This window comes from Ptychodera flava, chromosome 4 (genome assembly GCF_041260155.1).
Source record: "Ptychodera flava strain L36383 chromosome 4, AS_Pfla_20210202, whole genome shotgun sequence".
Classification (NCBI taxonomy): Eukaryota; Metazoa; Hemichordata; class Enteropneusta; family Ptychoderidae; genus Ptychodera; species Ptychodera flava.
Window position 1 is genome coordinate 23,707,884 of NC_091931.1, and position 14,465 is coordinate 23,722,348.

General features: G+C 40.9%; 2 protein-coding genes across 2 annotated transcripts; both read left to right on the forward strand.

Annotated features, from left to right (window-relative positions):
- Positions 1-1,003: 1,003 nt before the first annotated feature.
- Positions 1,004-10,467, forward strand: LOC139131224 (uncharacterized). The gene is made up of 5 exons (XM_070697198.1): positions 1,004-3,634; positions 4,442-4,489; positions 5,019-6,170; positions 7,209-7,244; positions 8,503-10,467. The coding sequence occupies exons 1-5, from the start codon at positions 3,577-3,579 to the stop codon at positions 9,696-9,698; spliced, it is 2,490 nt and encodes an 829-aa protein (XP_070553299.1). The 5' UTR covers positions 1,004-3,576; the 3' UTR covers positions 9,699-10,467.
- Positions 10,468-13,035: 2,568 nt separating this feature from the next.
- LOC139132168 (sphingomyelinase C-like) lies at positions 13,036-13,995 on the forward strand. The gene has a single exon (XM_070698559.1). It carries the CDS (start codon positions 13,036-13,038, stop codon positions 13,993-13,995), a length of 960 nt encoding a protein of 319 aa, XP_070554660.1.
- Positions 13,996-14,465: the final 470 nt, after the last annotated feature.

Below are 14,465 nucleotides of genomic sequence, written 5' to 3' on the forward strand. Positions count from 1 at the left end.
TTATTTTCACAAAAACAACTATTTTCGTCCTTTGCTGAGTCTCTCAATAATGCCGGACCCTCTCAGATTATGCTCAATGCCATCAGCTCCAAATACAGAAGTTTATATTTTTGGAATGTTGGACAGATTAGACGAACAAAGTGGTAATTGGTTATCTATCTTTCGATTCGGCATGTGATTACGACATGGTAGTAAATGGAAGGGTGACATCATCATTATCGTCGCTTGGCTTTTATTCTTGCGAATGTAGTTATCTGTATGTTTCATGTCACCTTATCTATGATGGAAGTATTATCGTCAACAGCACGTCTGCAACCACAAATCCTTCTTAAGTAGCCCATGCACATTTATTATCACAAATTGGCACACCCCATCGTTGTAAACAGGTGTGATTTGCACAGTGAGTCAATTTATTTAAACTTGGTGTGACTTGCCCTGATTCGTAGGCTCCCCGCCGTCTCGTCTGTTACGACTGTTCGCAACGTTTCATATTAAGTTTATACGTTTCAAGTGTGTCGAGGAATCAATCGGGGTTTGGAAAACACGGCTGAACGCTTACTTGCATAACGCCAACAAAGTGAGGTCTGTAGTAGATTTCCTTATTGGTTATTGTGGGGTTGTGTGCATACCCTTCCAAACTTTGGCCCCTGTTAGGAATTATTTCTGTGTAGTTGATGCCCCCAAACGTATTAATGGAATGTATTCTGCTCGGATTGACCGTACTTTTAAGGGGCGTATGTTCGATAAAAATAGAAAAAACTCCGCCCTACGAAAAGTTAAAGATAAAATTCTTATCTTTCGAAAATGTGAAAGCTTTCGGGAACCACGATTTTTATCGCATTGGACAGAAATGCAGAAGCTAATAGGATCAAAACATGTTGTGGGTTATGAGGAATAGCGATAATTTCTTCTTGATCAAAAATGTCACCAAACTCACCGTAATAATACGCATGTCTATTCTCTCTGGGGTCGACAAAAGATTTCGGGGGCCCGGGATAATAGCATTAATTCGAATATTTAATGTTCATATTTTTTGTGTAGTTAATGATATCAAAATGATGAACGACCAACTAAATTTTTCACTGCTGATCACATTACAAAACAACGTTAGTGATAAGCCTACTCACATCAAATCTGTTATGGCATTTTTATATTTATATTAGCTATCTGAACAGATTATTAGTCAATAAAATATCATGTACGAGTGGATTCCACTCCATCGCTTATTTATACAGCCAGTTTAATTTACAATGGCAATATATGTACAAGTATGCAAACACTTGGGTTTTTACTAAATTATCGTTGAAATGAACTTTTAGAAAGTGACGTACGGTGATAGTACATGCAACTGGCGTTTGCTGAAAGAAAAAAATATATAAAGTAAAACCAAAGAGTGTGCAGGAACTTTTGTAACATTTGAATTATGTCTATACACCCCCTTGCAGTGATGTCACTGCAGCGTTGATGGCGATCATGATCATATGTATGATGCAAAGTTGAATAGTTGCTTTTAGTAAATGGTAGTTTAATTCTATGGTACATATTCTATAACAATGATTATTCGCAATTCACTTTTATCCGGACCGCATTAAGGTAGAATGCGCCTCGGGGACAAGGATCGGGGACTTTCGAATTTTTAAAGATCTTTTCTGGTATACCACATGTTGGGGGAGGGGGCTCAATATAAAGATCTTGGAGCAAGACAATTTTTTACCATGACGGTCTTAGTTTTTCGGAAATCAAAAATCCTATTTCCCCACACAGGTACCAGAGGGACGGAGGCCATTTTGAATTTCAAATATCGGTAAATGTCGGGTAATTTGTTTCTCCAGTACCAAATTTCGCACGGTGACCCCCCGATTTTTTGTTCTTGTTTTGGCGAGAGAATGGTTGAAAGTTTCATTGACGAAAGTGTTAGCCACAATTTAAGTATTTCACTTTCGAGGAGCATACCACCTTAAGCGAAGACAAAAGCAGACATTGCATGTACTACGTGCCATTTTAAGCCGCTCGATATCACTATCAAGCCAGAGAGCATCTTTTACTGGGTGCATTCGAAGGACAAGGACTGAGTCTCATACGTCGGCGTGGACCGTTATCAAATGTTTGGTTATCAACGAGCAGTGTGGTTGAAGATTCTCCTGATACTATGACCCGACTGCATTTATCTTGACCTTGTCCTTGATAAACACGGTGTTCGACGTTAAGTTTAACACATAAATATTAAGCACGATAGCAACGTAGCCGGGTGAATTTAAGTCCCCTTGCAGCTGGTTACCACAGTGAGGTGCGACCTAGCGAACTATTCCACGGGGTGTATTGCCCACTGCTTATCTTGACAACGAGGCCAATCTTCCGTTATCACCTTTGATTGTATTATGTGATTGATTCTCTGGATATGGCGATTAGGAGCATTCTTTCCCTTCTTAAGCTATTCCAATACATCAAATACCAAAATGATCTCTGCACCCATCTGAGGGTTTCATCAAGGCCAGACAGATGGCAGATACTGTTCTCAGACTTCAGACCCCGTATCTGATCGGTTGAAATGGTGTTAATGTGATGTGTGGAAAAAGCTGCTTTCTATAGTATGCTGCATGTAAGCCAAAATAGGATGGTACTCAGACTGAACATGTAGACAGTGTTGTTTGTTTCAACAAGTCTTGCAAAGGAAATTAAAGACGCAAACAGAATTGAACGAATATTGACTTAAAGAAAGAAGCCGACCGGGGAGGCGGTGAAGAGAGAACCAAGAACAACAACAAATTGAAAATGATGGTTTGGATGCTTATACGTCGGTGGTGGTGGTAATGGTGGTGGTAATATGATAACGATATATGATAACAACGACGACAACGACGACGACGACGATGATGATGACGCTGATGATGAAAATGATGATGACGATGATGATGATGATGATGATGATGATGATAGTGGCAACGAGGAAAATGTTGATAGTTGAGGCAGGATGGAATGGACGACATAGAAATGATCCTGTAAGTGTTTATAAGTGAAAACGGTACAACTCGAAATTTTCGTGTACATGTTACAACAGACTCCTTTTGGTCAATTGAATCCGACACGATAGAACTTTACTCACTGGAATTGAGAAATCACACCCCGTGTTAACATCGATGCGACCTGAAGTTCCCCATGACGCGTGTACACCTTTCCATTCAATATATACCACATCGGAATGTTTACCATGCGCCCTCCATACCGACTTGACTCATATACCATCCCTAAATGTATTTATAGAATTCGAACTTAGGCTTTTTAATTTATTGTGGAAATGTTTTGGAGGTATGGCTTACTTAATCCCCACTGTAAAGTTAGGCATTTATTAGAAAGCAACTCGAAATTGATGTGACAGTTATGATTTTTTTAGTGTCCAAGCCATGCCAGACTCACACTAACCCCGGACTTTGTCCATAAGCCGATCTCGGCTTGCACTCCGCACATCAGCACTAAAGTTCAGGCGTTATCTTAGGACTTTGTCATACCATACACCACGGAAGATAGATACCTGCAAACGACCGATAGTGGCCCTTGGCTGATTTGTGCGGCAGCAAAATGATGTGTCGCAGCAAACAAACCCTGCACTTAATACTTCTTCTTTCCTCTCTTGCGGGTAAGTTGACCAGTTCATAATTACAAAATATTTTTGGTGAATTTTCTCTGTACATGACAGGAAGCTGTGGTATCTATGACGTTTTATTACCCATGAACGCAAGCGTGGTATTTTGTTCAATAATGTCCAATTTTCTGTCAAAATAACGCAACGGTCTATCGGTCGCATAATGAACTTGATCAAAATCCTTCACCTATTTCACACTCATCCACACTTTCCAGAAATTTGCAAATCCGTTCTTCCTTACCGTGACACATAGTGTAGATCCACCATGATCGGCCTCGTTTTAATAATAGACCGTGTCGAACTAATAATTCCATTGTTCATCCATCATGGCTGATCATTGACGTCATACTTTTAAAAATCAGAAATGCAGGTTTTGTTCTTGATACTGACATATCACCAAATCCGACGAACAGCAACACCTCTGCGGAACAATCAGACAAGCGAATTAATTAGATAAGGTGACCTCTTTTCACAAGAACTCTGACCTAGTTTAAACCGTTTTGATCTACATTTGTCTGCACAGGGTTGGAGATGACCAAGATGGTAGAATCTGAAAATGACTGCCAATGTTTTACATACAATATATATATATATATATATATATATATATAATATATATATATATATATATATATATATATATATATATTCCCAATTTATGAATGAATTATCTCGATGCAGCTTATTGCAGTTGACATTGCGAATGCTGATAGGCATTGTAAAGGGTGGTTTTACATTTTGACGTGTAATATTGTTCGTTCGAATATTCATACGTCAGTTTATGCATTTTATCTGATCTAGAAATCCTTGGCAATGAATGTAGCGACGACAGGCCACACGTTTGGTTGGGTAAGTAAGTCACTAAGTAAGCTCAGTACACATCTCTCAGTGATACAAATTTGACATTTTACTGGCAAAATTTAGTTCAGCGATTGCACTCGTTTAACGTCACTATATTTAGTTCAACAAAAACACATTCTTGTGGATCAAGGAAAGCAATATCTGTACTTTACCACAATCCATTGCCCACGTACATTAAAAACATTAACGTTGTTGTTTGTCGTTCGTTTATTCTTTTTCATAGTATCGCCTCTTTTGTCCATTGCTAAATGCGCCAAAAATACACAAACTCCTTTCAACTAAATATGAGAGGAAATTTAGAATTTGCGTTAATGCGATATCGTATTACCACTATGCAAGAAACGCACTAGTAGTACGTTCCTGCACACTAAGCAAAGATCTCACATTTGAGAAACGTGTCCTCAGCAGTTTACCAAAGTTGATACTTCACATGTCAGATGATTTTGTCAATTTCCGATTTGAGAGTCACTAAAATTGCTAACCAATTTGCTGAAAAAAAAATTACATTATAACGCAGGTTATGCGACTTCTGAATGCGATTTGACGGAAGATCACTGCGCCATGTTTGGATTAGAATTCGTCTGTATGGCAGACTACGTCGAAGGTGACGACTGCTACAGAACAACAGGACAAGAGCGGAAGAACGTCCTCTGCGCCTCCCCAAAGAAGCAGCTATCCCCGCCCTCACCGGCGACAACTCTGAAAGTTCTCGCGTATAACGTCTGGGAGCTGAGGTACTTATATGCTCAACAAGGTCAGATAGAGAGAACCTGCAGAATCCCACAGCAGATATTTGAGCACCATGGTGATGTCGACGCGATCATTTGGAATGAGGTCTTCATGGGCGGTTGTTTTCCGAATGATGGCATATCACTACGTCAAGTTTTGAATCAGTACGGATTCGTACACCACACGAATCTGATTGGAAACGGTACCAGAGACGTGTACAAACAACCTGAAAATGGCGGCATCTTTATCTCCTCTCGCTGGCCCATCGTGAAAGAAGAAGAGTGGATTTTTAAACACACGACTCGGCCATCTCCGGACCACTTGTCATCGCGAGGGGCAGCCTACGCCAAAATTGAGAAGACAGTCGATAGTGAAACAAGAAAATACCACATTCTTGGGACGCACTTGCAGGCGCACGAGGGGGATCGGTATGCGGAACAACGGGCCCTCCAAGCCAAGGAGATGCACACTCTGATGAAGAAACAAAATATTCCCGTGGACGAGGCTGTGATCTACGGAGGGGACTTGAACACTGACATGTACACATCTCCCGATCAATGGGATCAGGTTCTTCAGATTCTAGAAGCTGACATGCCACCGATTGTTGGACCACTCAACATCACCGATGACAACCAGAACAACGATCTCATCCACCCAAACGATACCAGCTGGTCCAAGTGGATCGATTACGTCATTCATAGCAACCAGCACCTCATCCCTAACAACGCCAGTCAGGAGTCCATCAAGTACGTAGACAAGCCCTTTGAGGTGTGCATGAGGAGCAGTTTGCCGGCACGACGACACACCTATCCGTACGAAGTGATGTGTCAGCAGTCCTGGTACGTCACCGATCTCTCCGACCATTATGCAGTGCTGGGAAGATTCGATTTTTCTGAACCAACCGATCCCATATTGAATCCAACGCCAATACCTTTACCAGGTAGGTCACAAATTCTCATGTGTGCGGATCTTAGAAAAAATACCATTTGCTCTCTCCTGAATGATGCTGAATACATATCAAGTGATACTCTCTTACCGTATTCGTCGTAAGCTTCGTCAGGATTAATTTTCTGCACAGGTAATGAATTATTGCAGAGGATCGAATTCCGGTCGTCAGTAAAATACCTGTGAGAACACAAAAATCTGTCTCTTTTTTTCATAGTATGTTTTCATTGAAATCAATGTCTTCACGGACTTTCTTATTCATTTGTAAAGTACGGGCTATTAGATTGGAAAAGTTAAAGATTTTAATTTCACTGATAAATGTGCATCAGCCATGGCAATTGACTATTTTTTTAATTGATAAATCGGTTATGTTTATTAACTGTTTAATTGATGAACGCACACCAATTTTTCGATTGTTATGTATTTACACAAAGGTATCTCACAATACAATTCTCTGTATGCCAACTCCAATCTTGTTAAAGTTTCTTTCCGAGTATACCACTATAAATCATGATATTGGGCCTAAATTATTTTGACTTGAGTTCAGCGTGTGGATTGACTTTACATTCGCACTCCTCCAACTACATGTAATATGTACATGATTGAAACCGAAAGTTTAAACTTTTTCTAAAATATCGTTAAATGAAGGCTGAAATTTAGCTATTTTAGAAATTCAAAATGGCCGCTATTTTCCTTGGCTATATCTGTAGGAAAAATTAAATTTTGGCAAGTTTCACAATTCAAAAATTTCGTAAGATACATATGCTTAAAAATGAGTCAATGCCAGCACAGGACAAGTCAGTATTTGAGAAAAAAAACATCATTTTGCGAAAAATTTTCCCAAAAGCACATTGTACCTTCAAGTTAACTTATGTCCGATAACTTTAGATGCACATATTTGTTCAAAAAAGACATGAATGTGTTTGAAAACAAGAATGTCAACACCAATTTCAGTATGACTGGCTAAAAGTTAATCATTTCTCCCTGAATACACTCACCGTACGTTTACGATTATTATTCCCTGTATTTTCAGCTGAGTGCAACGTTGGACAACCCAGCGTTTGGCTAGGTAAGTGAAAAGAATACCAAATTATAGTTTCCCAATCAAGGCAATGCAACACTCGACTGACCAATAATCGCCTTTCAGATGAAGATGAATATTTACATTTGATGCGAGACGTAATACACCCGTGGCCACTTTAGTGTTGATTAAGCCTGTCTGGTGCAAGCAGAAATTCTGTTTGTATAAACGAAGCAAAGTGGTGGTCGATGTAATAAATGTAAGGTTCACTATCGGCACCCCACTGTTAGGATTGAGATAACGTTCTACTAAAATGTCTCGCCTGCCCAATTCAAATCGATCACAACACTGCACTGTAGACACGCTGTAAGTCTGCACTCCGACAATGAACATCAATAACAACGGTCGCGAATATCATAGGGGCAAATCCTTCAGTGAGGACGTAGCAAGCTTGATTGTTCAAAATATAAGAGATTGTGGTGGCAATCCAGCATCTGGCGAGGTACCACGAGGAGCTTACAAAGAAACAAGCAACCGTTTTAAGATAAGCGTGGAGGGAGCCAGAAAAGTTTGGAAGAGATGTACATGTATCAGGACAGGTTCCCTTCAACCGGGATGAGAAAAGTGTCGTTCATGGTTACACACATGTGAATACATGTACATGTAAAACGCTACCCCGACTGTACTTTACTCTTACCTTTTCTCTTGTACCAAGTGAAATTGGAGTTTTATTCACGGGTTTTAGGAAAGAAACATGGCTTAGTGCAAGTGAATGTTTATTTCGAAAGTTTTGCAGTCAAGACGGGCGATGTCTGTAATTTAATTGCTCACATTTTCAAAGTGGCATTTTCTCAATTCCCGCGTCTGAACAGAGTCTGAACACGACACTTGCGATGCACGCTGTAGTATCGTTGGTATTCATTCACTGCAATATTGAAATCAACACAAAATGTGTGATGTTCTGTAACACTGACTACATTTGAAACACATGAATTTTAGCAGATACTGTGTACTGATAGGGCAAATGCTGTGGTCAACATCATTTGTATACAGTGTATTTTATAATCACTCCCTAATTTCAGGCTAATCGGCGTGTCCACGGGGTACCGATAGTAGGATCATTATCACCACTGATACAGGGTAAAGTAACCGTTTTATCACCCTTCTGCAGACAGAATTTCTGCTTGTACCAGACAGGCTTGATCGACACTAAAGTGGCTACGGGTGTATACACTTTCACATGCATATGCAAAGCATATCTAATGTCTTACACAGGTGTTTTACATTTTACTTTCCCTCGTCCCAGGAAGGGCAACCTCGGAATGTAACCTCACACCAGAATACTGCGACATGTTCGGCTTGAAATACGCATGCTCCGCTCCATACGACATCTGGGATGTGTGTCACTTCAAGACCGTCACTGGTCAAAATGTGCTCTGCACTGTCCCAGAATTCACTACCTGGTCCCCAACACCGGCTCACACGTTCAAGGTGCTGGCGTACAATGTCTGGGAGTTGAGATATCTGTACTACCAAAGTGGCCAACACGAGCGCACCTGTAGGGTACTGACAGAGATCTTCACCTGGCACGGTGACGTCGACGCCATCGTCTTCAATGAAGCTTTCATGGGAGGCTGCTTCCCGAATAATGGTGCGTCCTTCCGGCAGATTCTGGAATACTACGGGTTCGTCTACCACACAGAAACAGTCGGTGACGACACGCCAATTCTTCCCCACCCAGAAAACGGTGGTGTTTTCATTTCATCCAGGTGGCCAATACTAAAATGGGAAGGAACAGTGTATGACAGTTTTGTAATTGGCTCGGAGGACATGCTGTCCGCCAAGGGTGCAATGTATGCGGGTATCGAAAAGACGGTAGACGGTGTAACCGCCAAATATCACGTCCTCGGAACTCATCTACAGAGCGGGAAAAGAAGCATGGGAGGGACTGAGGTTAGGCAAGAACAAGTTACACAGATGCGTAACCTAATGCTAGCCCAGGAAATACCCGAAGACCAGCCAGTCATCTATGCCGGAGATTTCAACACCGACTACTATACACGTTACGATGAACTTGAGGTCCTCCTGGATATTCTCGATGCAACGACGCCTCCTAGAGTAGGCTCCATCCGGTACACGACAGACCACGAGCACAACGACATCAAAGCGCCGAGCAATGGGACTTCCAAATGGATCGACTATGCCATGTACAGCCACGCACACCGCCTCCCAGTGACAGCCACTCAGGAAGCCATCAAGTACCTGGCTCCTGAGCCGTTCACAGTCTGCATGGAAGAGGTGACGCTATTCGCTGGCCATCGGTATCCGTATCAATGCGACAAAACCAAGACCATCACTGACTTGTCGGACCACTACGCTGTCCTCGGCTTCTTCAGTTACGCCGATGAGTATACATCTGAAGCAGTTAAAATGCTCGCCCCTATCATTCAGATGGTCTCGGCAATTTCTTTCATCTTCTTACACAACTTGTTGTTCTGTTAGCCAGAATTGGCCCAAACGAGTTCTAAAAAGCCCAACGATGAAATAATGATTATCGTTGTTAAACCCATACTGAAAGCTCATCAGAAGACTTTTACATAGAAATAACTATTCTCTGATTTGTCTATTCACTTGCCATTTGATGAAAACCATTCATTTTACTTACCAAGTTAAGATATTGATTGCCTGGACTCTCCCGGGGAAACACTAGATATCGGAATGTCATGCACATGCCGGAGATTTATTAAATTCGTGTAGATTTTTGAACGGGAAACTTTCACAGAAATAGAGTTTTGAAAAAAAAAGGTTTCGGCCGAAAATGTTGACTTTTGATCTCCAACAAACCTTTTTTTGTGGTAATTTGCAGTGTGAACCGCCTCAGGTACACCTTTCAGAGCTGCGTCAATCGCAATTTCCGATTTGACCCATACAATGTTCACTCAAGGAGAACGTAACTTCCTTATTGTATGCAATGCGTTTGTATGACTGTAAACTTCCTGTTAAATTGTATAAGGCCAAAAAAAATTGATTTTTCTGGTCAGCGCGCGCATCACTTTAAAGTGTGCGCGTCAACTCTTTTAAGTTCCTGTTTTTCATTTGCCCCTATGGAAAAAAGGGGAAAATGTATCAAATTCCACCAAAAATAAAAAAATTGAAAAAAAAAATCGCGTCACCGCATCATTTTTGCCACATGTCAATGGCCAGAAACAAACCTATTATTTTTTTTGCCTAAGTACATTAAAAGCAGCTCATATCTACGATTTCCAACTTGAATAGACCTCTTCTTCAGTCCCCGTGACAGTATGTATGTATGTATGTATGTATGTATGTATGTATGTATGTATGTATGTATGTATGTATGTATGTATGTATGTATGTATGTATGTATGCATGCAGTGTGTATGCAGTGTTTTGCTCATTTCATTTATATTTCACAAAACTGCTCGCTTCAACTTTAGGTTGCCTGGTCATTTGATAAATGTAGTTAATCGGGTCAGTTGGTAACATGTAGTTCCACGTCAATAGAACCTTTGTTCGAACAGAAAAGACACGCCTCAAAGTACACGATCTCGCAATGAAACACACTTACCACTGCTGAAAGCTTTCCCCAGCTCCAGAACAACTTAAGGTAGACGTTTGTATAGTTTGACAGGGTCGAAACAAATCACCATGGTCTTTTTCGTGACATTGGTTTTGTCTGTGCTTCTGTCGTTTGTTTCACCGATTCTTTCAGGTAAGTGTCACGATTAAAATTTCTCAATATCTCTACTGGCGACCTTGAGAAATAGTAGCCGTGCCCACTGTAAGGTTTGGCGAACTCACGAAATTCCATTCTGTCAAGTGGTGTAGAGGTGAGTATTAAGGGTCTTCTTCCGCCCTGTCAGTTTAATAAGACACATGATAACAGCCTCTCGATGGGCGATCCGATGTTATACATGTAGCAGGGCTCTTTTTGAACAGGTCAAAGCAAATTTGACAATATACAACACATCAATCAACGACACACATGCAATGTTATACTCAAAGCAGGATTGAATATCGATTTCTTTTCGGTGTGCAGAGTTAGAACAACAATTTGTTTTCATTAAACGAGCTTAAACATATTATCGACTTGGAACTTAGACTATCAAGTACATATAATGGCTTTGCAAAGATTCTCCCTATTACATGATTTCACCTCTATGGTTCCGCGCATTGTTGCAACTGAAGGTGCAACCTGGAAGAGAAAGTATCAGTATAGACATTGGACGGCAAATGGAGTTCGGGTCAACCCGCGGGCGAGAACCAACTCGGCTGTAACCAACTCAGTCTGAGGTAAATTCTGCCTAAAAACTGATACGGCCTAAATCGAGCAAGGCCAAAAATCAACTGGGACCACGCCACTCTCAGAATAGCATTATTCCCCCGCGATGAGAACGGGTGGGTACTGATCAGGTTGGCCGGTGGCCAGGTTGATTTCAGGCCGACAGATCTTCAGCCGAGTAGGTTTTAGGCTCGGCCCGCCGTGTTGACTGTGAATCTTTCACAAGTGATGACAGCAGAACACCTATAGTAAGTGCTTGGATCGTCATAAAAGGGATTAATCTGACAGTTAAAGAATACCCACATTTTTTCGGAGTAAAGAGAAAACTGAACATAGCAAGGTTAAAGATGTTATTTGCCGCCGTTGTACAATGTACTTTCAGTATAGAGGTTTATTACAAGTTGTTTTAGACATAGCATCGTGTAACACCAAATGGATACAAGGTGTATCATGAACGATGGCAGTAGTCTAATGTACTATTAGTTGTTGCGGAAACTAGTTTTAAGAGGGTAAGGTACATCGCGAGGGTAATTCAATTCAATAATTAGTTGTTCTCGAAATTAGTTTTATGATCTCGTAGTTCTGTTTTGAGTTTTATCCATAAGGTAAGAGCATGATCATGTCATAGTATGATATGGTTATATATATACATATATATATATATATATATATATATATATATATATATATATATATATATATATATATATATATATATATACTGAAATATAGTGGTGTTATTATGATAGACGCCACCGCTAGTATCAAAATCAACAAAAAACACGAACACGAAAGCAAAATAAGTGACATACAGTTTCGTTATTGTCACGCAAAAGTCTAATGGTTTCACTCGACCAAGTTTAACACTTTCGTGATTTTACATTCAATTAGGCATATCTGCTGATAAATTGATCGTATGAAAATACAAAAATGTAAGATCATGCCAACGACGATGAGGGCACTACTGCCTCCATAGTGCGAAGTAACATTACCTCACATCACTTCACTTCACACTTGTCTCTAGATAAACAATTCTGTTCATAATTTTACAACTTACGTTTTCTCCTTATTATCATTCTTTACAGTTACTTGCCACATAGACAGACCTCACGTTTGGCTTGGTAAGAACAATCTTTTCATATGAAAAATAGACACAGAATTATTAAAATGAACATTCGGATGATTATCGATTTGCAACAGAATAAGAATACTGCATCTTTTAAAAATACATGTGAAAATTACTGGCTTTTCTCAAACAAGATCTTCCTTTTTCAACTAGGGAAGGCGACGCCAGAATGCGATCTCACACCAGAATACTGCGACATGTTCGGCCTTGAATATGTATGCTCCGCTCCGTACAAAATTTGGGACAGATGTTTCTTCCGGACCAAAAGTGGCCAAAATGTGCTCTGTACCATTCCGGAGTTACGCGTTTGGTCCCCAACGCCGGCTCACAAGTTTAAAGTTTTGGCTTACAACATCTGGGAGTTGAGATATTTGATTTACCAGAGTGGGCAACGAGAGCGGACTTGCAGGATGTTCACAGAGATCTTCGCTCGGCACGGTGACATCGATGTCATCGTCTTCAATGAGGTATACATGGGAGGCTGTTTTCCAGACGATGGCGCGTCTTTCATTCAGATTCTGGAGTATTATGGATTTGTGTACCACACCGGAGTGGTCGGCGAGAATAATCCAATATTTCCCCACCTTGACAATGGAGGTGTTTTCATATCGTCCCGGTGGCCGATACTGAAATGGCAAGAGACGGTGTACGACAGCTTTGTCTTTGGCTCAGCGGATATGCTGTCGGCCAAAGGCGCGATGTATGCGAGTGTAGAGAAGTCGGCATACGGCGTTACCGCCACATATCACATCCTCGGAACTCACCTGCAAAACGGAAACAACAGGCGGGTATTTGCTAAGGTTAGAGAAAAACAAGCTGCGCAGATGCATAGATTAATGCTGGAACAAAAAATACCGAAAAGCGAACCAGTTATATTCGCTGGAGACCTTAACATTGGTTACCAGTCAAGGTACGGCGAACTTGAGATTCTTCTAGACATTCTCAGTGCAACAATGCCTCCCATCGTTGGCTCCATCAATTGCACTCATGACTATCAGAACAACGACATCTTAGCACCGAGCCAACGGACTTCAGAATGGATCGACTATGCCCTCTATAGCCATGCACACAGGCTGCCGGTCACAGCCAGCCAGGAAGCCATCAAGTACGTGGCAGCCGAGCCCTTCACTGTATGCATGGACAAGATTAGACTATTTGGCGGTTATAGGTATCCATACCAGTGTGACGAAACAAAAGTTATCACCGATTTATCAGACCACTACGCTGTTCTAGGGAAATTCTCGTTTAACGATTCGGAAGGCATATTTTATAAGTCTTCCACCGTTCCATCTCAAGATTCGCATTACTTCGATCTTCAAGTTCGAGCTCGGTTATTTGATCATTTCATTAAAGTGAACGTAACGATCTGACGGCTAAAGACGAAATTATCTTTACTTGATATACAATTCAACAGTAACAAGGCGGGAATAAAGACCAACAAACTGTACAATTTTGGGTAGCATTCTAAAAGAGAGAGAGAGAGAGAGAGAGAGAGAGAGAGAGAGAAGAGAGAGAGAGAGAGAGAGAGAGAGAGAGGGGGGGGGAGAGAGAGGGAGCATATATAGCCCTCATATCACATGATCATAAAGACATGAAAATCATGAAATTGCCAACATTTCAAATATATGACTAAAGATGTGACGGATGTTAACAATTCCACCCAAGTTTTAGGATTCAAGTGCAGAATTTGGTATCTTTTTCGTCTAGTATGAACCTATTTGGTAAAACATGTCTGTTGTAATGACTCCATAGAGCAGGGAGGCCAATTTCTACGAGCAATGTACAGTATTACAGAGACTTGAAGGAGTGATTTTGCCATTATAAATGATCGTTGCCTGTA